Source organism: Meles meles, chromosome 12, assembly GCF_922984935.1.
Source record: "Meles meles chromosome 12, mMelMel3.1 paternal haplotype, whole genome shotgun sequence".
Lineage (NCBI taxonomy): Eukaryota > Metazoa > Chordata > Mammalia > Carnivora > Mustelidae > Meles > Meles meles.
Window position 1 is genome coordinate 64,790,119 of NC_060077.1, and position 24,686 is coordinate 64,814,804.

The 24,686-nt window shown below is 36.0% G+C and overlaps 1 protein-coding gene across 1 annotated transcript in view; it reads left to right on the forward strand.

Annotated features, from left to right (window-relative positions):
• Positions 1-24,686, forward strand: part of PIK3C3 (phosphatidylinositol 3-kinase catalytic subunit type 3) — a 152,742-nt gene that overhangs the window by 32,636 nt on the left and 95,420 nt on the right. The window contains exons 5-9 of the mRNA XM_046025885.1: positions 15,432-15,518; positions 16,863-16,958; positions 19,453-19,524; positions 21,971-22,075; positions 22,745-22,837. Of these exons, the coding sequence (XP_045881841.1) occupies positions 15,432-15,518; positions 16,863-16,958; positions 19,453-19,524; positions 21,971-22,075; positions 22,745-22,837 (453 nt within the window). The remainder of the gene's footprint in view (positions 1-15,431; positions 15,519-16,862; positions 16,959-19,452; positions 19,525-21,970; positions 22,076-22,744; positions 22,838-24,686) is intronic.

Consider the following 24,686-nt stretch of genomic DNA (forward strand, 5'->3'; position numbering starts at 1 on the left):
TCAATTTCTTTGTGTCTTCCTCAGTTTCTTTCTTGAGTACTTCATAGCTTTCTGAGTACAGATTCTTTGCCTCTTTAGTTAGGTTTATTCATAGGTATCCTATGGTTTTGGGTGCAATTATAAATGGGATACTTAATTTCTGTTTCTTATCTCTTGTTATTGGTGTGTAGAAATGCAACTGATTTCTGTACATTGATTTTATATCCTGACACTTTACTAAATTCCTGTACAAGTTCTAGCAGATTTGGAGTGGAGTCTTTTGGGTTTTCCATATAAATTATCATATCGTCTACAAAGAGTGATAGTTTGACTTCTTCTGTGCCTATTTGGATGCTTTTAATTTCTTTTGCTGTCTGATTGCTGAGGCTAGGACTTCTAGTACTATATTGAATAGTAGTGGTGATAATGGGCATCCCTGCCATGTTCCTGACCTTAGTGGAAAAGCTTTCAGTTTTTCTCCATTGAGAATGATATTCTCTGTGGGCTTTTCATAGATGGCTTTGATGATATTGAGGTATGTCCCCTCTGTCCCTACACTTTGAAGAGTTTTGATCAGGAAAGGATGCTGTGCTTTGTCAAATGCTTTTTCAGCATCTATTGAGAATATCATGTGGTTCTTATTCTTTCTTTTATTAATGTATTGTATCACATTGATTGATTTGTGGATGTTGAATCAACCTTGCATCCCTGGAATGAATCCCAGTTGGTCGTGGTGAATAATCCTTTTAATGGACTGTTGAATCCTATTGGCTAGTATTTTGGTGAGAATTTTCGCATCTGTATTCATCAGGGGTATTGGTCTGTAATTCTCTTTTTTGATGGGGTCTTTGTCTGGTTTTGGGATCAGGGTCATGTTGGCCTTATAAAATGAGTTTGGAAGTGTTCCCTCCATTTCTATTTTTTGGAACAGTTTCAGGAGAATGGGAATTAATGCTTGGTAGAATTCCCCTGGAAAGCCGTCTGGCCCTGGGCTCTTGTTTGTTGGGAGATTTTTGATGACTGCTTCAATCTCTTTACTGGTTATGGGTCTGTTCAGGATTTTTATTTCTTCCTAGTTCAGTTTTGGTAGTTTATACGTCTCTAGGAATGCATCTGTTTCTTCCAGATTGTCAAATTTGCTGGCGTGTAGTTGCTCATAATATGTTCTTATAATTGTATTTCTTTTGTGTTGGTTGTGATCTCTCCTCTTTCATTCATGGATTTATTTATATGGGTCCTTTCTCTTTTCTTTTTGATAAGTCTGGCCAGGAGTTTATCAATCTTATTAATTCTTTCAAAGAACCAGCTCTTACTTTTGTTGATTTGTTCTACTGTTTTTTTGTTTCTGTTTCATTGATTTCTGCTCTGATCTTTCTTATTTCTCTTCTCCTGCTGGGTCTAGGCTTTCTCTGCTGTTCTTTCTCCAGCTCCTTTAGGTGTAGGGTTAGGTTGTGTACTTGAGACCTTTCTTGTTTCTTGAGAAAGGCTTGTATTGCTATATGCTTTCCTCTCAGGACTGCATTTGCTGTGCTGCAAAGATTTTGAACCGTTGTGTTTTCATTATCATTTGTTTACATGATTTTTTTCAATTCTTCTTTAATTTCCTGGTTGACCCATTCATTCTTTAGTAGGATGCTCTTTAGCCTCCATGTATTTGGGTTCTTTCCAACTTTCCTCTTGTGATTGTGTTCTAGCTTCAGAGCATTGTGGTCTGAAAATATTCAGGTAATGGATCCTAATCTTTTGATACCGGTTAAGACCTGATTTGTGACCCAGGATGTGATCTCTTCTGGAGAATGTTCCATGTGCACTAGAGAAGAATGGGTATTCTGTTGCTTTGGGATGGATTCTGAATATTTCTTTGATGTCTGTTTGGTCCAGTGTGTCATTTAAGGTCTTTATTTCCTTGTTGATCTTTTGCTTGGATTTTCTGTGCATTTCAGTAAGGGTGGGTGTTAAAGTCTCCTACTATTATTGTATTACTGACAATGTATTTCTTTGATTTTGTTATTAATTGGTTTATATAGTTGCCTGCTCCCATGTTGCATAGATATTTAAAATTGTTAGATCTTCTTGTTGGACTAACCCTTTAAGTATGATATAGTGTCCTTCCTTATCTCTTATTATGGTCTTTGGCTTAAAATCTAATTTATCTGGTATGATGATTGCCACCCCAGCTTTCTTTTAATGTCCATTAGCATGGTAAATTGTTTTCCACTCCCTCACTTCAAATCTGGAGGTGTCTTTGGGACTAAAATGAGTTCCTTGTAGATAGCATATTGATGGATTTTGGTTTTTTATCCATTCTGAAATCCTGTGTCTTTTTTTTTTTTTTAAAGATTTATTTATTTATTTGACAGAGATTGCAAGTAGGCAGAGAGGCAGGCAGAGAGAGGAGGAGGAAGCAGGCTCCCTGCTGAGCAGAGAGCCAGATGCGGGGCTTGATCCCAGGACCCTGGGATTACGACCTGAGCTGAAGGCAGAGGCTTTAACCCACTGAACCACCCAGGCGCCCCAACCCTGTGTCTTTTGATTGGGCATTTAGCACATTTTTCATTCAGGATAACTATTGAAAGATATGAATTTAGTGCCATTGTATTTCCTGTAAGGGGCTGTTACTTTATATTGTCTCTGTTCCTTTCCGGTCCACTAGTTTGAGACGCTCTCTTTGCTTAGAGGACCTCTTTCAATATTTCTTGTAGGGCTGGCTTGAGGTTTACAAATTCTTTGTTTTTGATTGTCCTGGAAGCTTTTTTTTTTCCTTTTTATTTATTTATTTATTTATTAATTTATTTATTTTTTTCAGCGTAACAGTATTCATTGTTTTTGCACAACACCCAGTGCTCCATGCAATACGTGCCCTCCCTATTACCCACCACCTGGTTCCCCCAACCTCCCACCCCCGACCCTTCAAAACCCTCAGGTTGTTTTTCAGAGTCCATAGTCTCTTATGGTTCGCCTCCCCTTCTAATTTTTTTTTTTTTTTAATAAACATATAATGTATTTTTATCCCCAGGGGTACAGGTCTTTGAATCGCCAGGTTTACACACTTCACAGCACTCACGATAGCACATACCCTCCCCAATGTCCATAACCCCTGTCCTGGAAGCTTTTTATCTCTCCTTTTATTTTCAGTGATAGCTTAGCTGGATATAGTATTTTTGGCTGCGTGTTTTTCTTATTTAGTGCTCTGGATATATCATGCCAGTTCTTTCTGGCCTGCCAGGTCTCTGTTGATAAGTCTGCTGCCAATCTAATATTTTTACCATTGTATGTTAGAGACTTCATGTCCTGGCCTGCTTTCAGGATTTTCTTTTCATTACTAAGACTTATAAGTTCTACTATTAGATGACAGGGCTTGGACCTATTTTTATTGCTTTTGAGGGGAGTTCTCTGTGCCTCCTGGATTTTGATGCTTGTTCCCTTTGCCATATTAGGGAAATTATCTACAATAATTCTCTCTAATATACCTTCTGCCCCCCACTTCTTTTTCTGGAATCCTGTATATTCTAATATTGTTTCATCTTATGGTATCACTTTTCTTTCAAAGTCTCCCCTCGTGGTCCAGTAGTTGTTTGTCTCTCTTTTTTCAGCTTCTTTATTCTCCATCATTTGATCTTCTATGTCACTAATTCTCTCTTCTGCCTCATTTATCCTAGCAGTAAGAGCCTCCATTTTTGATTGCACCTTGTTAATAGCTTTTTTGATTTCAGCTTGGTTAGATTTTACTTCTTTTATTTCTCCAGAAAGGGCTTTTATTTCTCCAGACAGGATTTCTCTCATATCTTCCATGCCTTTTTCGAGCCCAGCTGGCACCCTGAGAATCATCATTCTGAACTCTGGATCTGACATTTTATTAATGTCCATATTGATTAGGTCCCTAGCCTTTGGTACTGCCTCTTGTTCTTTTTTCTGTGGTGAGTTTTTCTGCCATGTCATTTCATCCAGATAAGAATATATGAACGAGAAAATAAAATACTATAAACGTGGCAAAGACCCCAGAAAAATGTACACTAACCAAATCAGAGGAGACCCAAATCGGGGGAATAAGAAAGGGCATAAAAAGAAGTTTAAAAAAATTAAAAAAATTTTTTAAAAAAGATATATAATATATTAGATTGGTGAATGGAACAGAGCCACTCACTTGATTTTGGGTGTATTTTTGTCTCTAAAAAGAAACTATGTCCCCAAATTAAAGAAAGAAAAACTTATATATAATCAAAAATAAGGGTAAACATGATGAAGGGATAGAATATGATTGTAAAGATGAAAATTTAAAAAAAAATTCTGAAAAAGGAATTGATAAGATAAATTGGTTGGAAAAAGAAAGAAAAAAAAGTGGATAGAATTTGCTCAGGCTGGAAACTAGAACAAAGCCCTGTGCTAGATTTAGGGTATATTTGGATCTATCAGAAGAAATTCTATCTCAAAAATTTTTTAGAGGAAAAAACCCTGTATGTATACAAAAAATAAAGTTAGATAAATGAAGGATCAAGTATGACTATAATAATGGTTTAAAAAGATTTTTTTTAGAAAGGTGTTGTTAAGATAAAGTAGTTAAAACTGTTAAAAGAGGAAATAGGAAAAGTTAAAAAATTATAATAAGAAAAATATAAAATAAAAAAAGTTAATTAACTTTGCAAGACTAAAGAATCATGGGAAGAAAGCCATGAATTCCATGTTTTGCTTTCCCCTCCTCTGGAATTCCACTGTTCCCCTTGATCAGTAGCTTAGTCTTAGCTAGATGTTCTTGCTGATCTTCTTGGGGAGGGGCCTGTTGTAGTGTTTGTCAAACGTCTTTGCCCGAGGCAGAATTGTGCCACCCTTGCCAGGGGCAGGGCTAAGTAATCTCGGGTTCTGCCTTTGGGAGCTTTTGTTCCCTGAAGCTTTCTGTAGAGTTCTGGATGGTGGAAACGGAAATGGTGGCCTCCCAGTCTCCAGCTTGGAGGAGCCAAGAGCTTGTGGCCCCACTCCTCAGAGCGCCCTCGGAGAAAAGTGCTCAGTCACTCCTGTCTCCCTGGTTTCCAGCTGCACTTGGGCTCACCCGGCCTGTGACCTATTGTTTCTGTCTCTGGCACACAGCCCCGTTTGGATTCTCCAAACCCAGCAGATTCCTGCTGCTCTGCTTTTCCAGCGGATGAATGTGGGTCTCCCCGGATCTGCCACTTGTGGGGTCCCTGCTCAAACTGCAGTGGCCTGACTGTGTTGCGGATCACAGTTTAAGGTAACTCCAAGCTGAGATCTCACTCCTCAGCTCCGTCTCTGTAGTCAGCTTCCCCACTCTGACACTTGCGAGCTCTGCTGCTCTCAGACACCCCTGATCCTTCTGTGACCCTGCGGGACTTGAGACCACAGTGTCCCCGTTCCACCCCTGCTTAGCCTCTGGAGAGATGTCCTTCAGTGGAGCAGACTTCTAAAAGTTCAAATTTTGTGCTCTGTTGCTCCACCACTTGTTGGGAGCCAGCCCCTTCCCGCCCCGCCGCGGTTTATCTTCACCTTGCTTTGCATTCACTTCTCCACATGTCCTACCTTTCAGAAAGTGGTCAATTTTCTGTTTCTAGAATTGCTGCTCTTCTTCTCTTCAGTCTCCTGTTGGGTTTGTAGGTGTTCGGAATGGTTTGATAACTATCTAGCTGAACTCCTGTGACCTGATGTCATCTCAGTCTGCTACTCCCCTGCCATCTTGACTCCTCCCTTTGCATCGTCTTGATTAATGCCAGTCTTTAGTGGTTTTCTCAACAGAGATCTCACAATTAATTGTTTTTAAAATGACATGTAAATAAGATTTTTTGAAGTAGATTTTAAAAAGAAGATTGGTAAAGCACCAAAGATTATAAAAATCTCTTCTAACCCTCTTCCCAGAAATAGCCATCATTAATATTTTAGTTGATGATGTATTCAGTATTCAAATTAATATATGCGGTATATAAATGTATATGTATCTATTTCTAAATGGAATCATATTGTATGTGTGTTTAATTGAATTGTGATTTTATACTTAATGGCGTTTAAAAATTGTTCCAGGTCATTTAAGATACATCTGCAACATGATTTGTAAAGACTGCAGGAATTTTTTTTTTTTTTAAGATTTTATTATTTATTTGACAGAGAGAAATCACAAGTAGACAGAGAGGCAGGCAGAGAGAGAGAGAGAGAGAGGGAAGGAAGCAGTCTCACTGCTGAGCAAAGAGCCCGATGCGGGACTCGATCCAAGGACCCTGAGATCATGACCTGAGCCGAAGGCAGCGGCCCAACCCACTGAGCCACCCAGGTGCCCCAAGACTGCAGGAATTTGCATGGTGTTGATGGGTGTGCTGTAATGAATTTCAGCAGTCCTCTATGGTTGAATATTCAAAATGTTTGCAATTCTGTGCTGTTGTAAAGCCATTCAATTTAAATTTTCTATTGACTTAAAAATAAAAGAGGAGCATTGTTCATTTAAGTTGTTTTTAAATGGCTTATTTGATTTGTTCATATACTCTATTTCCAGATTATCAGATGTAGTCATAAGGTGCTGAAAATCAGGATTAAAGTTTGGTACACATCTTTGTGTTCTTTTGTTTTATCAGTTATATTCTGTCTCATTGGTTCATCTTGTTTTCACACCTAGACACTAAACTTTTTATGCAATCATATCATCTCTTAATAAACAAGAGTAACCCCTTTTCGTAGCATCTGTGAACTTGGGCCATCTGTCTGGTATTGTTTGATAAATACATGTTGATTGATGTTTTTTGTAAAGATAGAGTAGCTATGTGAATATGGAAGAAATCGGCCAAGGAATATTTGTAAAGCAGAAATTTCTCTCCAGTTTCCTTTTGAGTCAGTGAGTGTCTTCTTCCCTCTCCTACCTCCTCTCCCCATTTACCTCACTACAGATTTCTGTGCAGACTTGTAATAAATAAACAAACATTATTTTTCAGTCCTTATTACTCCTTCCTTTTCTTCTTTAGGCTTTAAGTGTAGTGTCTACTATAAGGAAAAATCTAAATGATGATTAACTTCAAGAATGGTGATTCTAAGTAAGCATATATATAGATCTTTCTACCCTCCACCTTCAAGAGAACTTGGTTTATTTAATTAAATATTTACTGAGGACTACCATCTGGTCTGTCTTTAATCTCTTGGCACATGAATGTCACTGTTGTGCCGACAGACAAACTCTTTCCTTTGCCTGGGAGATATTCTATTGGTTTCACTGATTCCTTTATCTTTTTGGTCTCTGCTTGAATGTTATCTTCTTGAGAGACCTTCTCAAGACCCCCCATTCTTTTGTGTCACAGCATTCTGTTCAGTGCTTTCATATTATGGCTTCAATTTATAGATACACATATGGTCATTTATGGTCTTACCTTTAAGTTCTGTGAGGGCAGGAAACTTGCTTCTCTTTTGTAACATTTCTGTGCTTGCTTCCAGCACAGAGGGCCTAATGGAAGTTTGCAGCTTACAGTAGCAATCAAGTAATATGTAATTACATTGAGGGTTTATAAATTCTAAGAAAAGTGACCCAAGGGCATGAATCAATTTTTTCCAGCTTCCTTCTGAGTATCTCCCCTCCTCCCAATACCATGTTTCTCATCCTTTCTCCAAAGCTTAAGCAAAATTCTGAGGTATAGAAACATTTGATTTCCATCTGTCACCCTTTTACATTAGAAGGCCTTTCAAAATATACTCATTGAGTGGATAAGTGCTGGATTCTATCAACCATTATAACTCTAGTGCTTAAGAAGCTAATAGTCTAATAGGGCAAATATGAATCTATCTAGTAAGACAGATAAGGAGAGATGATCTGTGAGTTGTAGTGATCATGGAAGTCTATATTCCCACAGATAATTGTCAGGTTTGACATTTGTTTTCCCAGTTATGGTTAGTTGATATACAGTACAGCATTTGTATTGAATATCCAAGACCCCGAGACATTGTTTCTGTCTTCCCATTAAGTCTGTCAGTACATGGTTGGTACTGAAGCAGTATCCTGAACATGCTGTTATTTGGATTTTACAGATTTGTTAAATTCTACACATTGAGTGAAATCATATGATAATTGTCGTTCTCTGATTAGCTTATTTGGCTTAGCATAATACCTCTAGTTCCATCCACATTGTTACAAATGGCAAGATTTCATTTTTTGATGTCTGATTAATATTCCATTGTGTGTATGTATATATATATATACACACCACATCTTTATCCAGTCATCTGTTGATGAACATCTGGGCTCTTTCCATAGTTTGGTGATTGTGGGCATTCCTGCTATAAACATTGAGGTGCCTGTGCCCCTTTGGATCACTACATTTGTACCTTTGGGGTAAATACCTGGTAGTGCAATTGTTGGGTCATAGGGCTCTGTGACTTTTTTTTTTTTTTTTTTTAACTAATACAGCCCATCTAAAGTGTTGCTATGCTTGTTGCAGGCTTAAACCTTAAGAGAGTTTGATTGCTTCTGTTTTGCACTTTTGGGAACAGTGAGCCATGTGTAAGAAGTCTGGGTGTCCTGTTGGACTGCCTATGTTGAAAGATGACCTGGAGAGGGAGCAGCACTGAACATACATGCAGAAAGAGAGAGGTCCAACCACCCTGGCTTCCCAGATGAACCCACCCTTTCCCACAAAAGTGTTAGAAATGTGAGTGAAGCTATCTTGGAAATTCTAGCTCTAGCCACCAAAATGACAGTGGTCTCATAGGAGACCGTTAGGCCAATAGGGAAAAAAAAAAATCTAGATATCCCACAAGAAGATGGCTTCTTGACTTCTCCAGGAATCGTGAGAAATAATAAATTGATTATTGTTTAAAGGCACTCACTTTTGGAGTGCTTTGTTACATAGTGATAGTACAGGTGGCTAGTGGACATTTTGAGTGACAACTTCCCAGTTCTGCAGAAATTATAAAACTAATTCAAGCAGAAATATCTAGAAATTCTCTCAATCTCAGAGTCAAGTTTTCAGGAGACAAACTTGTAAACAGTCATAGTATAAGTGGTACCTCTTCTTTTGCAGTCACTTGTGCTTTCAACAGAAACCTTGGTTTTTTTTTCCGTATCCAGATATACAGTATTCAATAGTGTATCTGTACCATACATTTCTTTATGACTAAATTTTCTGTATTGCAAATCGTGAAGCACAAATGTGCATTTATCCAGGATAATTTTTTTTTAAGATTTTATTTATTGGGGCACCCGTGTGGCTCAGTGGGTTAAAGCCTCTGCCTTCGGCTTGGGTCATGATCCCAGGGTCCTGGGATCAAGCCCCATGTTGGGCTCTCTGCTCGGCAGGGAGCCTGCTTCTTCCTCTCTCTCTGCCTATTTGTGATCTCTGTCTGTCAAATAAATAAATAAAATCTTAAAAAAAAGATCTTACTTACTTATTTGAGAGAGAAAGAGAGCATGAGGGGAAGAAGGTCAGAGGGAGAACCAGACTCCTCATGGAGCTGGGAGTCCTATTTGGGACTTGATCCTGGCACTCCGGGACCATGACCCGAGCTGAAGGCAGTCGCTTAATTAACTGAGCCATCCAGGTGACCCTGTCCAGCATAATTTAAAATTGTCCTCCAGAGTGGCCTTACCAGTTTATGGTACTACCATCTTGACCCTGATGTTCTTTTGTGGCTCTTTATAAGGTTGAGAATGGTCATCTTCAAATGGATAAGCTAGGACTTTGCTGCATAAGAAGTAACATGTATTAACAGAAAACATGAATTTTGGAATTAGTGAAAATGACCTCAGAAAATTTAGGATTTGTCTGATGATTTAGTAAGGGAAAGAAAGGGCCCAACTATACTCTCCCACGCCCAAACTTAATTTGCTATTGCTAATTCTTTCTCAAAGGTAGCTGGTGTAGAATCAACTACTCAACCATATATAGGAAACTAGTATTTAATACATTACAAAAATTAGTTGAACTTGAATCTCTTCCTAAGAGTGCATCACTAAAGAAGGTAGCAAAACTAGTGGAAGGAGCATGGACCTAGGCCTGGGATTTAAATCCTTGTTCTCCCACTTTATTGTAGTAGTTGATAACTGCCTGCAAATTGGGGTCAGAACTACATACTGTATGGTGTGATTAGGTTATAAAAAGGGCCAAAATTTGTTATGTAAATAAATGTTATTTTTCTCCTCCTTCTTGCTATATAGGTCTAGTCATATAAAGTCTACCTACTAATTTTTACTGTTACTTGTGTTCATAAAAGCACAACATGTAATATGGAGCCATGGTATTTTCATTAATTTTAAAAACCAGTTTGGAACATGTTGCAAAGTGAGCAAGAATATTCTTCATGAACTACAGGAAATATTACTACCTGTTATATTTGCATCAATTTTCTTCTTTGAATTTTGTGACTAGGAATAGAAGTTAATACTTTCATTTTTGTAGATGTGGGTTGAAACACAACAGACTTAGATTGGTAGCATATCATAATGTGGTGAGGATAGCATAATGTATAGACTTGTTGAATCACTATGTTGTACACTTGAAGCTAATGTAATGTTGTATGTCAAGTATACTTCAATTAAAAAATGAGGGTTGGGGGCGCCTGGGTGGCTCAGTGGCTTAAAGCCTCTGCCTTCGGCTCTGGTCATGATACCAGGGTCCTGGGATTGAGCCCCGCGTGGGGCTCTCTGCTCAGGGGGGAGCCTGCTTCCCTTCCTCTCTCTGTCTGCCTGCCTCTCTGCCTGCTTGTGATCTCTGTCTGTCAAGTGAATGAAAGGAATCTTTAAAAAAAAAAAAAAAAAAAAAGAGTTGGAAAATGGAGTGCTAGGATTGGAACCTGGGTCTTCTGGCCCTGACTCTAGGACCCCTTCCTTTAGGTCACATTGTCCAATGTGCTTTTGGTTTCCTTGTGACTAATTCTTGATCTCTTTCCACAATGGCAGTGTATTTGTTTAAACTTCAACCAGAGCCAACAAAATGCTTAGTCCCTGTTTTGTATGAGGAAGTATGCTAAGCAATTATGTTTCCTTATTCTTATTCATTTAGAAATTACCTCAGGTTGGGGCGCCTGGGTGGCTCAGTGGGTTAAAGCCTCTGCCTTCAGCTCAGGTCATGATCCCAGGGTCCTGGGATTGAGCCCTGCACCTGGGCTCTCTGCTCTGCTAGGAGCCTGCTTCCTTCTCTCTTTCTGCCTGACTCTCTGCCTACTTGTGATCTCTGTCTGTCAAATAAATAAAGTAAAATATTTAAAAAATATTAAAAAAAAAAGAAATTACCTCAGGTGAAAAGGAATTAGTTATTTGGAAGAAATTTAAGCTGATATTTTTATATTATAGTAATGGTCAAACTTTTTTTGTATGAAGTTACTGTTTTCACTTCTGAAATAGTATAACCACGTAGTTGTGATGAGAGTTCCTTAGTTGAAGAAGATAAAGAATATTGCTGGTGAAGATTTTTAGTTCTTCTAGAGATAATAATTGATAGAAATGTTTGGCATCCTTGTAGGAATACCATCAAACATATATAATGGAAAGGAAGACAATAAATAAATACGAACTGTAGTGTGAGGCTTTGCCGCCCAGTTTTGCTTTATTCTGTGAGCTTATTTAAAAAGAAAAAGAGGTCTTGAAAAAGAATAATGCTGTGTTTAAATTACACTTTCAAAGACAAAAATCTTGTTCCAGTTTGAGCACCTTGGAAATTGTCTTGAATTCTCTGTGGGTTTGAAGGAATATATTACTTGATTTCTGAAACCAAGAGTAGATTGGTATATAAGATCTTTGGAGAGCTGTACCAACTGCAACTCCAGAAATACCTTTCTTACTACTAATTCTTTTTTATTGTTAATCCTTTAATCACTGCTTCTTAAAATTAAAACACACTTGCACACCTATGCCCTTAAATCTTGGAGTATTAAGTTACAGGCCTCAGAGAAATGCCTTACTGTATATAACTTATTTTTTATAATTTTTTTAAGATTCAGAGCTGGGAATGAAATAGACAAAGTAGTTTATTTCCCATTTGAGAAACTGTTCTTATTATAAATCTCTCTCTTTGTAATCAAAATATAAGAAATGGAGAAATGGAGATACTTTTAGGAAGGACTTGATTATTTTTTAATATGTTTAAATGACAGATTGTGGACCTTTAAACAAAAATTTTTAAGTTGTTTTTTCTAAAAAATAGAATGATTAGTCTCTAGCCAACTCCATTTTTTATCCTGATAGTTGTAGATGGTTTGTTACATATAAAAATATATCAAATGTGAAGGTGACATTACCATCTTTTTTTTTTTAAGACATGTAAAGATTTTATTTTTATAGAGCAGTTTTAGGTGTACAGCAATATTAAGAGAATGGCACAGAGAGTTCTCATATGTCCTGTGTCCTCATACCTGCATAGTGTACCCCATTATTAGCAATACCCACCAGAGTGGTACATTTGTTATAATTGATGAATCTTCATTGATTCAAGATTCATAATCACCCAAAGTTTGCAGTTTTCCGCAGGGTTCACTCTTGGTGTTGTGCATTCTTTGGATTTGGACAAACATATAATGACACTTACCCATTATTACAGTATTATACAGAGTAGCTTCACTGCCCTGAAAATTCTCTGTTCCACCTATTTATTCTTCTTCTCCTCCTAATCCCAGGCAACTGATTATATTTTTATTGTCTCCATAGTTTTACCTTTTCCATAATGTCATATGGGTGGAATCATATAGTATGTGGTTTTTCCAGGTTGGCTTCTCTCACTTAGTAAGATGCACTTTAAGTTCCTCCATATCTTTTTATGGTTTGATATCACCTTTCTTTTCAGCACTGAATAATATTCCATTGTCTGTACCATATTTATCTATTCACCTGTGAAGGACATCTTAATTCTTGCAAATATTTACAGTTCTGAATAAATCTTCTATAAATATCTATATGCAGGCTTTTGTGTGGATATGTTTTTAGCTCATTTGGGTGAATAACAATGCAATTCCTGGATTGTATGGTAAAAGAACATATTTAATTTGTAAGCAACTGCTACACTGTCTTTCAAAGGGGCTGTACTATTTTACATTCCCAAGGGAGCAATGAATTCCTAGCAATCAGTGAAACTTACTTTGCTCCATATCCTCATCTGCCTTTGATGTTGTAGGTGTCTATAGATTTTGGCCATTTTAGTGATATCTTTAATTTGCATTTCCTCGACATATTGTTCATATGCTATCTATGTGTCTTCTTTGTTCTTTTTTTTTTTTTTAAAGATTTTATTTATTTATTTGACAGAGAGATCACAAGTACACAGAGAGGTGGGCAGAGAAAGAGGGAGAAGCAGGCTCCCCGCTGAGCAGAGAGCCCAATACAGGGCTCGATTCCAGGACCCCAAGATCATGACCCGAGCCAAAGGCAGAGGCTTCACCCACTGAGCCACCCATGCACCCCTTTATGTGTTTTTGATGAGCTATCCATTAAGATTCTTTGCACTATTGGGTATTTACCCAAAAGATACAGATGTAGTTAAAAGAAGAGCCATCTGTACCCCAGTGTTTATAGCAGCAATGGCCACGGTCGCCAAACTGTGGAAAGAACCAAGATGCCCTTCAACGGATGAATGGATAAGGAATTGTGGTCCATATACATGATGGGGTATTATGCCTCCATCAGAAAGGATGAATACCCAACTTTTGTAGCAACATGGACAGGACTGGAAGAGATTATGCTGAGTGAAATAAGTGAAGCAGAGAGAGTCAAGTATCATATGGTTTCACTTATTTGTGGAGCATAACAAATAACATGGAGGACATGGGGAGATGGAGAGAAAAAGGGAGTTGAGGGAAATTGGAAGGCAGCTATGCTCACCACTATACCACCAACGCGAGTTGAGGGAAATTGGAAGGGGAGATGAACCATGAGAGACTATAGACTCTGCAAAACAACCTGAGGGTTTTGAAGGGGCGGGGGGTGGGAGGTTGGGGAACCAGGTGGTGGGTAATAGGGAGGGCACGTATTGCATGGAGCACTGGGTGTGGTGCAAAAACAATGAATACTGTTAGGCTGAATAGAAATTTTAAAAAAGTGGAAAAAAAAAGATTCTTTGGCACATTTTTCTTAGACTGCTTATTTTCTTACTGAATTTTAAGAGTTCTTGTGTATTTTGGATAACAGTCTTTTATCAGGTGTGTCTTTTGCAAATATTTTCTCCAATCTGTGGCTTAGTGTATTGATATGTCTTTCACAGAGCAGAAATTTTTAATTTTGATAAAGTCCAGCTCATCAGTGATTTATTTCATAGCTTGTGCCTTTGTGTTGCATTTAAAAAGTCATCCCTATCCCCAAGTTCATCTAGATTTTATCCTTTGTTATCTTCTAGTTTAATAATTTTGCATTTTACATATAGATGATCTATTTGACTTAATTTTTGTGTATAAGTTCTGTGTCTAGATGCATTTTTTTGTATGGGAACTCCCGTTGTTCCAAAACCATTTGTTGAAAAGTCTTTGCTCCATTATATTGCCCCTGCTTCTTTGCCAAAGATCAGGTGACTCTTTTTATGGGATCTATTTCTGGATTTTACGTTCTGGTCCATTGATCTATTTGTTTATTCTTTTGCCCAAACCAAACTGTCTTGACTATTGTAGCTCTATATTAAGTCTTGAAGTTGGGTTGTGTCAGTCCTTCAATTTTGTTCTTCTTCAGTATTGTGTTGGCAATTCTTGGTCTTTTGTGTCTCCATATTAACTTTAGAATCAGCTTATTGATATCTATAAAATGTCTTGCTGGGATTTTGACTGAGATTGTACTGACTCTATAGATCAAGTTGGGAAGTACTGACATCTTGACAGTTTTGAGTCTTTCTATCCATGAACAGAATATCTGTCCATTTATTTAGTTCTTTGATTTTGTTCCACAGATTTTTATAGTTTTCTTTTTTTAAAAGATTTTATTTATTTATTTATTTGTCAGAGAGAGAGAGAGCGCACGCACGCAAGCAGAGTGGCAGGCAGAGGCAGAGAGAGAAGCAGGCTCCCCACTGAGCAAGGAGTCCATTGTGGGACTCGATCTCCAGACTCCAGATCATGACCTGAGCTGAAGGCAGTTGCTTAACCAACTGAGCTATCCAGGCATCCCTATAGTTTTCTTCATAGAGATCATGTTTTGTTAGATTCATGCCAGTTTCGTTTTGGGGGGTGCTAATGTAAATGATACTGCATTTTAATTTCAGATTTGACTTGTTTATTGTTGGTATATAGAAAAGAGACTTACTTTCTGTGTTAACCTTATATCCTACAACTTTTCTATAATTGCTTATTAGTTCCTGGAGTTTTTGACCTTTCTTTGTTTAATCTACATAGATGATCATGTCATCTGCAAATACAGTTTTCTTACTTCACCATTTGTATACCATTTATTTTCTCTTAATATATTGTCTTATTGCATTAGTTAGTACTTCCAGTATCCTGTTGATGATCATTACCATTTTTATCCTCCTTTCTGTGAAATCTGTGTTAAAATTTTCTTAATTTATTCACAGCTCACCAAAGCTCATCGACAAGGACACATGGTGAAAGTAGATTGGCTGGACAGATTGACATTTAGAGAAATAGAAATGATAAATGAGGTGGGTTGTATCCCTCTTTCCCCTGCTCCCCCTAAATATCTTCCCCAGATGTCTAAGTCAGGATTTTTTGAGAAGCACTTTTTGTTGCCAGGTCATCTCACAAATGTGAGAGCATTGAGGATAACCTATAATTGTGAGTTTTCTGTTAATAAGTGGAAAACTTGGAATATCTGTTTTTCCTATGTTTTAATGTTATATTGAACCATGAAGAAGGCAGTGGACATTATAAGTGTACTTGCATTATACAGGTGAAGCCACTGTTAAGCTTGATGCCTCACTTGTGTGTTCTCTCTCCATTTGGCAGCTTATGTTTAGGTTCAGTTCAGTATTGGATTCTTCTGAAACAGTGCTGCCCCTTTACTTCAGTTACCCTAAGTCATTCTTAGTAATCCCTGTCCCCAGTTAAGATACTGTGTATATAGTATGTGCTATACTACATATAGGACTCTGCAACTTACATGGTTCAAAGTCTCACCACAGGGCATAACTGACTTATTTTATATTCTCTGAATGATTTTTACTGGGTTGAAAGAGAAAATTTTAATTTTATAATGAACACTTAATAAAAGTTAAATTCTACTATTGTTCATTTTTTAAAAAATTAGTTGGTTTAACTGTTTATATTCAGTATGAATAAACTGGGCATTTTTTCTAAATTTATTCATAATACACTCTCATTTACTGAAATTAGAAGAAAAGTTTACTTTTTTAAATGTTTATAATAGTCACATTCCTAAATAGTTAAATCAAAATGTTTACTTATATTTTTCTGTTCTTTAACGTTGATAGCCTTTGGTGTAGAAAAGGCAGTGTTAGGGCTTACTTTGTCCAGTCGTACTTACCTTTTCTACCCCCACTCGTTAAAAGGTAGGAGAACGTTCACATTACCATAATTAGACTATAATATATATCATAAAGCTGAACAATTTAAGTGATTTCTTTAGACCTTTATGATTTTACACATAATGATTTAAAGCCATTTAAAAAACTGGTTTAAGACTTATCACCCTTTTAGACTTCATTTTATTTTCACTTTGTTACATGTTTCCTTTTTTTTTTTTTAAGGGGACATGTTGTTATGTTGGAAAGAAAGAAACTATTTCCCAATATGTTTAAAGTATATTGACAAAAATTTACAAATGATTGCTAGTTATCTTGAGACCACTTGTAAATTGTGAAAAACTTGTGAAGGTTGTTTATAATAATGGAATAAATATTTGTTATATTTTAAGTTGTACTTGAGAGATCATGTATTAGTGAATTGGAAATAATGATACATACTGATCCTTTAAGACAATGTTGAAGATCAAGATTTTTCATAAAAATCTTTTTTTTTTTTTTTAGAGTGAGAAACGAAGTTCTAATTTCATGTACTTGATGGTTGAATTTCGATGTGTCAAGTGTGATGATAAGGAATATGGTATTGTTTATTATGAAAAGGTATTTGCCTTGGAACTGTTTATGGTTTCTGAAGTAGAGGGGAGGGGAAACATTAAAAAAAATTACTGTTGTACCTGCTGAGATGAATTATTTGGTTGCAGGATAGCAGCAGACAGCTGTCAGCAGCAGCTGTTTGTATATACACAAATCAGATCATATAGCTACAACAAGATTACAAAAGCCTATCATTCATGTAATGCAGTTCTGGATTCCAGAATTCAATAAATATGCAACAGATTAAAAACTTTTTGATTAATTGTTCTGCAAATTGGCAAGTAGGACATTAAAGTAATAGCTTTATTAACAATTAGTATTTGTTTGAAAAATAAAAAGGGAATCAGTTTTTAAAGTGATAAGCTATTGAAAATTAAGGGTATATTTACTATTTGAGTTTGTACATATAATGTGTGAGCCTAACATATGTATGCTTATGAAAGACTTCCTAAATGTGTATTTATGTAATAAATGCAGAATTTAAAAAAAACATGTTTTCAGTAGGCTGAGTGATAACAAGTATGCACTTAATGGATTGGCTCGGGTCTGCTCATTACCCAAAAGAAAGTAGTTTTGTGTTTGATATGTTGCTACTTGAAAAATATCTGTGCCTTAAATGCTTATTGAAGGGTCTTAATTTAAGCACTATAGAAATAATAGTACACGTAGTTCAGAATCATATAAACCAGGTATTTTTGTGGAAATAACCTTAGACAGGTGCTTAAATCAGTGTGAGTGAGGACAGACTTTTGATACATGGCATAATGGAATAATATTTCTTCTAGTATACAGCTAAGCTTATATGCAATTTATTTGTTTATTAGAAGCAACACTTCTAAATTATATTTATGCTTTAGTGTTATTAAAGCTGTCATAGTGATTTTTTAAAATATACATTTTTTCATAAATGTAAGTTACTACTTGAAAGAAGTTTTCGTAATGGAGTTTTAGGGTTTGGTTTGTGTAGTTAATTTATGCTCATTTTTCTGGTAGCTTTCAAGTTAACACATATTTTTTTCTCTTTAGCTTGTATCCCTTCCCTTTAGTAAAATTAGTAAATTTATTTGATAAATGATAGTCTTTGGTAAAAAGAAGTTAGGAAGATAGACTGTTTAGCATTGCTTATTAATTCATTAGAAAAGCTACATTAAAAAGAAGGGGAAATATAGGTGAGTGAAATTGTTTTGTCACTTTAATAAACTAACATTTTACATCTTATATTCTGTGTAATGAGAAGCATTATTTCTCCTCCATATAGGGTTTGTATTACAAAAACATGCTAATGGAAATGGTGCTTTGAAATATAAGAGATTTGAAGAATCTTTTGAAAGACAGCTTTCATAATAGATGAAATAATAACAATAAAAATTAGAAGAATTTCAAGTGTTTTTGAAAAGGTTCTTGGCCCCTTTCTGCTGCTTCTTGAAAATTGCTCATAAATTAATGCCTGTCTACCTACCCTGTCATATTTCCACTTAGTGTAAAGATTGCTGGGCCAGTGTATTGAATCTAATGGAAATAGACTTTCTTGTCACCTGTCTTTTGTGACAGATAGCCTTAGTGAAGATTACTTGTCACAGTTGGGCTGATAAATGTGTTTTCTGGTGTTGTGACTGAGAACCAGCCCGTTAAACAACGGCTGTGGGAATTTGTGGTTTTCTGTAAGACTCAATTACTGAACTAAAGTCAAGTCCCAGTACTTCCCTTCTTTCACTCTCTCCTGATTTGCCTGCATGTATCTAACATTGGAAATACTAGCATTTGGAAATTGACAGAAAAGCTTGATGCGAGGTATATAGTTGTGAGGAAAAGAATTTTGATCTTTATTAGTTTACCATTTCCTGGTATGTATGCAGTGACATTTACTATGCTGAATTACCAAAAATGATAATACCAACAAAATAAAGCAGCTTTGTGTCTTAAGAATTGATGAATTAATTCTTCTTCTTCAAGTTTCCATTGTATTGAGTAGAAGCAACGCTGCTGAGTCTCTAGCTATGTATAAATTTCATGTAACATTAGCACCTTGCTTAAAATCCATCTTCTTTGAATGGATCTGAGTTGTAATTTGAAAGTTACCAACATCTACTTAGTATTTTTTGCAAATGATGCAACATATCCCTTGTGCCATAATTTAATCATACTTTGTGGTTTCTTGTTGTAAGTTTGAAAATTAGGATATTATTATTTTGGCCCACTAGGATTATAAGCAGAGTTAAAAATAACTGACAAAAACAATATACTGATTTTTAGACCTCATATATCTAAAAACTGTATCAAGTTTTTTATTGTTAGATTTTATTTTTCCCCACATATTCATTAGCATCAATAGGTAAAAAATGGATATGTATTTTAAATTGCAGTTGAAAGAAGATGCTTTTTTGAAAGGGAGGAATAGTGTTCATTAAATAGAACTAAAATACATTGAGTGTACATTATCATGTATTATTTCTTACCATTTGGTTAAATTTTGTTTATTTTTTTTTTAACTATAATCCAGGATGGTGATGAGTCATCTCCAATTTTAACAAGCTTTGAGATAGTAAAAGTTCCTGACCCTCAGATGTCTATGGTGAGTTATTGCCAAATTTCTTACAAAAGTGCTTTTTTCCGGAGTGATTATGACTTGGATCTATAGCATACACTTTCTTTTAAAAAAGTATATCTGTGGGGCGCCTGGGTGGCACAGTCGGTTGAGACGCTGCCTTCGGCTCAGGTCATGATCCCAGGGTCCTGGGATCGAGTCCCACATCGGGCTCTCTGCTCAGCAGGAAGCCTGCTTCTGTGTCCCCCCGCCCCCCTACCTCTCTGCCTACTTGTAATCTGTCTGTCAAATAAATAAATAAAAATCTTAAAAAAAAAAAAGTATATCTGTAACTAAGTCAGTTATCCAAAAGAGACTTATAAGTCCATTTTAGCTAACTGGAAGTAGGTTCAGGTGGAACTTTACAATATCAACATCTAAAAATATGGTTAGGATAGTATATTGTTGGGGAAACATTTATTTGAATTATTGGAAGAGTAAGGGATGTAGTCTTGAAGTAAGAACTTGGGAAGCAGATATTTGAAAGACTGGGAGGAGAGTTTTTTATACCAGGATTAACACTGGGTTCAATGGATGAGAATTTTAGGGAGATTAATTTTGTTGAAAAATCTAGAAGATCATTGTAGCTACTAGAACTGTTTAATTTGGATCTTGGTGACTTGGATGATTTTGAGATACCTATCTATGGAATTTTTTAGGTGATAGTTTGGGGATGTGAAGCAGGAAGAATTCTTTGCAACAGTGGTTTAATTTGATGACTTCAAATTTAGAAAGTTTCAGGCAAAAAATCCTTTTAGTAGCATAATGCCATGATATTCACACTTACAACTCATGACATCACCCTGAACCATTTTGTTCTTATTTTTTATTTTCTAATTGGATTAGTTACTGTCTTAATCAGACCAAAGTGAATTTAAAGTAGTATGTTAGAAGATAAAAGCATGATAATGGAGGTAAATACAGGTCATTAAAGCAGGAAGTAATGACTGATGTTCCAACATCAAAGGAAGAGACAGGGGAGAAAGAGTATAAAAGATTAGAAAAAAAGGCGACTTGGGAATCTTTGGGAAACAAACATCCTAAATATCATAAAGGTGACATTTCATCACTGGAAAATGTACTGGGGAACTAATGATGAGCCATTTGGACAAAGATAAAATTAAATTAGATCCATACCTCACATCATAGATAAAAATTCCAAATAGATCAGGGATTAGATTTAAGTATTAAAAAAAAAACCAAGGCCTTATGAGTACTTTACTTTCATTGTAGGGAAACACTTCTAACAATGACACAAAATCCAGAGGCAGTAGAAGAGGTAATTAATAGGGGCGCCTGGGTGGCTCAGTGGGTTAAGCCGCTGCCTTCGGCTCAGGTCATGATCTCAGGGTCCTGGGATCGAGTCCCGCATCGGGCTCTCTGCTCAGCAGGGAGCCTGCTTCCCTCTCTCTCTCTGCCTAGTTGTGATTTCTCTCTGTCAAATAAATAAATAAAATCTTTAAAAAAAAAAAGAGGTAATTAATAAATTTGATCATATTAAAAAATTGCATAACAAAACACTGTAACGAAATTAAAAGACAGTGGACAAACTTGAAGACACTTTTCTTGACATACATCACAGACAAAGGGATGAATATCTAATATATAGAGAATTCTTAAAAACAAGTGACAAAGCAGAAAAACAATTGAAAAGAGAAAGACGAGAAGACATTCACAGATGCAAAAATAAGTAAAATGAGTCTCTTTAAGCATAGACAGTATGTTTAAAACTAATGATTTTGGCCATAGGTAGAATAGTTCACACCAAATATGTTTATATTCAACCATTATGGTCATCTTCCCTGCCCTCAGTCACTACTGGCAAGTTAAACTGCTAAGATGATAGTACAGTGATATCACAAGGTCACTAGTAGCCCGTAGAAAGAGGGAATGCTTTAGCCTGGGTTGTCAGGGAAGATTTTAGAGTGAAGGTTTTATCTGACTGTGTAGAGGATCTGAAAACCTTGACTGTATGGAGAATAGGGGGTGTTAGGAGATGTTTTAAGAAGCTGGAACGGCAAATGCTAATTATGGCACTAGAGAAGCATAAGGCATGTTTAGTTTCCCTATCACGAAATGGTGATTTTTTTTTTTCAAATTAATTTTCATTCATTTTTTAAAAAAAGATTTATTTATTTATTTTAGAGAGAGAATAGGGGGAGGGACAGAGGGAAAGAATCTTGAAGCAGACTCCTGCCAGGGTTTGAGCCCAGTTTGAGGCTCAATCTCAGGACCTATGAAATCATGACCCTGACATGAGGTATTAAAAAAAAAAAAATACATAGGGGACAAAAGTTGTACCAAGAATAAGATGTTAAGTGTTATAAAGTGGTCTTGAGTAAGCAACTATTTATTTTTGCGTTTCTAATTGGCTGTTGAAACTTCCTTTTGATGAAACTTACATTATTGATAAGTATTTATAAATAATTTATAGGAGAATTTAGTTGAGAGCAAACACCACAAGCTTGCCCGGAGTTTAAGAAGTGGACCTTCTGACCATGATCTCAAACCTAATGCTGCCACAAGAGATCAACTAAATGTAAGAGAATTTATAAAGTATTAATATAAAAAAAAAGGAATGTGTAATTTGGTTACAGCTGATATGTTAGCCACTCATTTGAAAGTGATTCAGATGCATATTTTTTTCCCAGGGTAATAAAATCTGTGTAATTTCAACAGATTTGTTTTTTCTCTAGTTTTCGTTTTTTTAAATCATTTTGGGGCTTTAAGAAAATACATTAACCCTGGAGGCAGAGCTACAAATAGTGTATACTTTCTTGATATAGTGGTCTTAGAAACTGGCCCTAAAGTATTGGCTCAGAGAAACCTTGGTGTGCACAAATGCATTGTGTGTGTTAACTTCATAGGGGAAATGTTTATTGTTTATAAACTCAGTTATCTAAAAGGGGATTTTTGCTATTTTGATTTGGTTTATTTTTGGTTGAATGAAATGAGCTCTGTGGTTACAGATTTTTATATGGAGTGTTAATTTTTAAATATCGTCTTTTTTTCCCCCTGCACTCCAATAATGTTCTTTTTAGACTAATAAGTACAGCAGATTTAAGTTTTACTCTGCTGCATGTACATTCTCCCTATTTCTATAAAAGTTCTACTATAGAAATATTTAAATAAATGAAAAATTTTTAATTAAATGGAAATAAATAGGAAGAATATATTTGACAAAAGTAGTTTTTTTCCTTTGTTGTAGATTATTGTGAGTTATCCACCAACCAAGCAACTTACATATGAAGAACAAGATCTTGTTTGGAAGTTTAGATATTATCTTACTAATCAAGAAAAGGTGAGTATCTTGAATATTTTCATATATCTGATTTATCTGTAAACTTTTTGCTAATGAATAAGATGAAGTTAAATTTCCATGGAAATAGAGTGTTACTGTCAAATTAAAAATATGATATAGGTGAATATGTATGATACGTTATTTTTTAAATATTACAAAGGGTATATGCACAAAGACACAGGTACCAGTTACTTGGTGCACAGATTATGCATACATGCATAGTTTGAATGGGTTAAGTCAGAGAGACTTGGGTTCAGTTTCTGGCACTTCTACTTATTCTTAACTATGTAAGGTTAGGAGAATTGCTTTGGAAGCTTGGTTTCCTCAATTTTCTAATGATGCCAGCCCTTCTTCACAGGGGAGGTAATACTGGTGAATAAACTGGCCAAGAACCTGGCACTTAGTAGATGCAGAGTGAATGATGATTCACTTCTGTCTTCATTGTTCTCACCTCTTTGAGCCTAGATGACTAGCCAACTATTTGTGTTATTAAAGGGACTATAGAATTTTGGAGGAGATATAGCTAGAGAGAGAGTATGAGAAATGTAATTTGAAATGTGTAAATTGAGTTTGTGGAGTGGCATCCATCTTGGCATGCAGGAGGCAAGGTTAGAATGAGACATTTTCTTTTCTTTCCTTTTTTTTTTTTTTTAAAGATATATTCATTTATTTGAGAGAGAGAACGTGTATGAATAGAGAGGAGGACAGGGGGAGAGGGAGAGAGATAATCTCAAGCAGACTCAGCATTGAGTATGGAGCCTGATGCAGGTCTCAATCTCACAACTCTGAGATCATGACCTATGCCAAAATCAGGATTCGGCCACTTAACTGACTGTGCCACCTAGGTGCCCCTAGACATTTGCTTTTCTTAATGAAACCAAGGAGATGATGACGTTTCTGAAGAGAGAATTATGAAAAATTAGCACTAGATTTGGGTCTGGGGACTTGGTTCTGAGTCTTACTATTGCCACTAAGAAGCTTTTTGACTGCTGGTCAATCATGTCACCTGTCTGAGTTGTGGTTTTTCATATTTAATATGAGTTGATGAAATAATTGGGAACTTTTAAGTCTCTTTTCATACTTAAAGTAGCCTGTCAATTCTTAGAACATAGGTTCTAGGATTAACTCTAAAGATAAGATAGTAGTAACCAGTATCGATTCACCAGCCACGGTGTGCCAGGGATCTTTTTAGTCCCACAACAACCCCAGAATATCAGCGTTAATGTTGGTCTTCTACAGATGAGGAGACCTGTGCAGCAGCACAGAACTTACAGGTGCTACCTCTTGATGTGCTCATATCTCTGAGTTAGAAGCGAACTCAGTCAGTGAAGCTGTAGAAAAGTGGATTGTAGGGAAAATATTTGCAACATCATGCATGTGCCTGAGCAGGCATTCTGAAACGTGTTGGGGACAAAACATAGAAGTGTTAGGAAAATGAATATCTGTCAGAAAGCTATTATATAATTCTATGAGAATGAAGGAATATGTTCTACAATCTCATGAGACAGTCTTTAGCTACTTTGTTGAACTTGTTTTTCTGAAACAATTGCATTTCTTTTAGTTTCTGAAGTAAAGATAAAAATTCATTTGCAGTTCATCTTAACTCTTCAGCTTTTCTTCTTTATCTTTTATTGATGCCTTGGGAAATTCTTTGTAGATAAGTCATATTAACTCTTCTTTATGTCCTTAACAAGTGAGAGAATAATTTTAAATTTAGTATAACTTTGAGTGTTATTCTCATCATCACTGCAAAAAGGGAAATATTCATCAATAAAAACTCAGGGTGTGATTCTGTGTTTTATTAAAAGATTGAGTTAGTACATGATATTCAGTTAAATGAAGAATAACC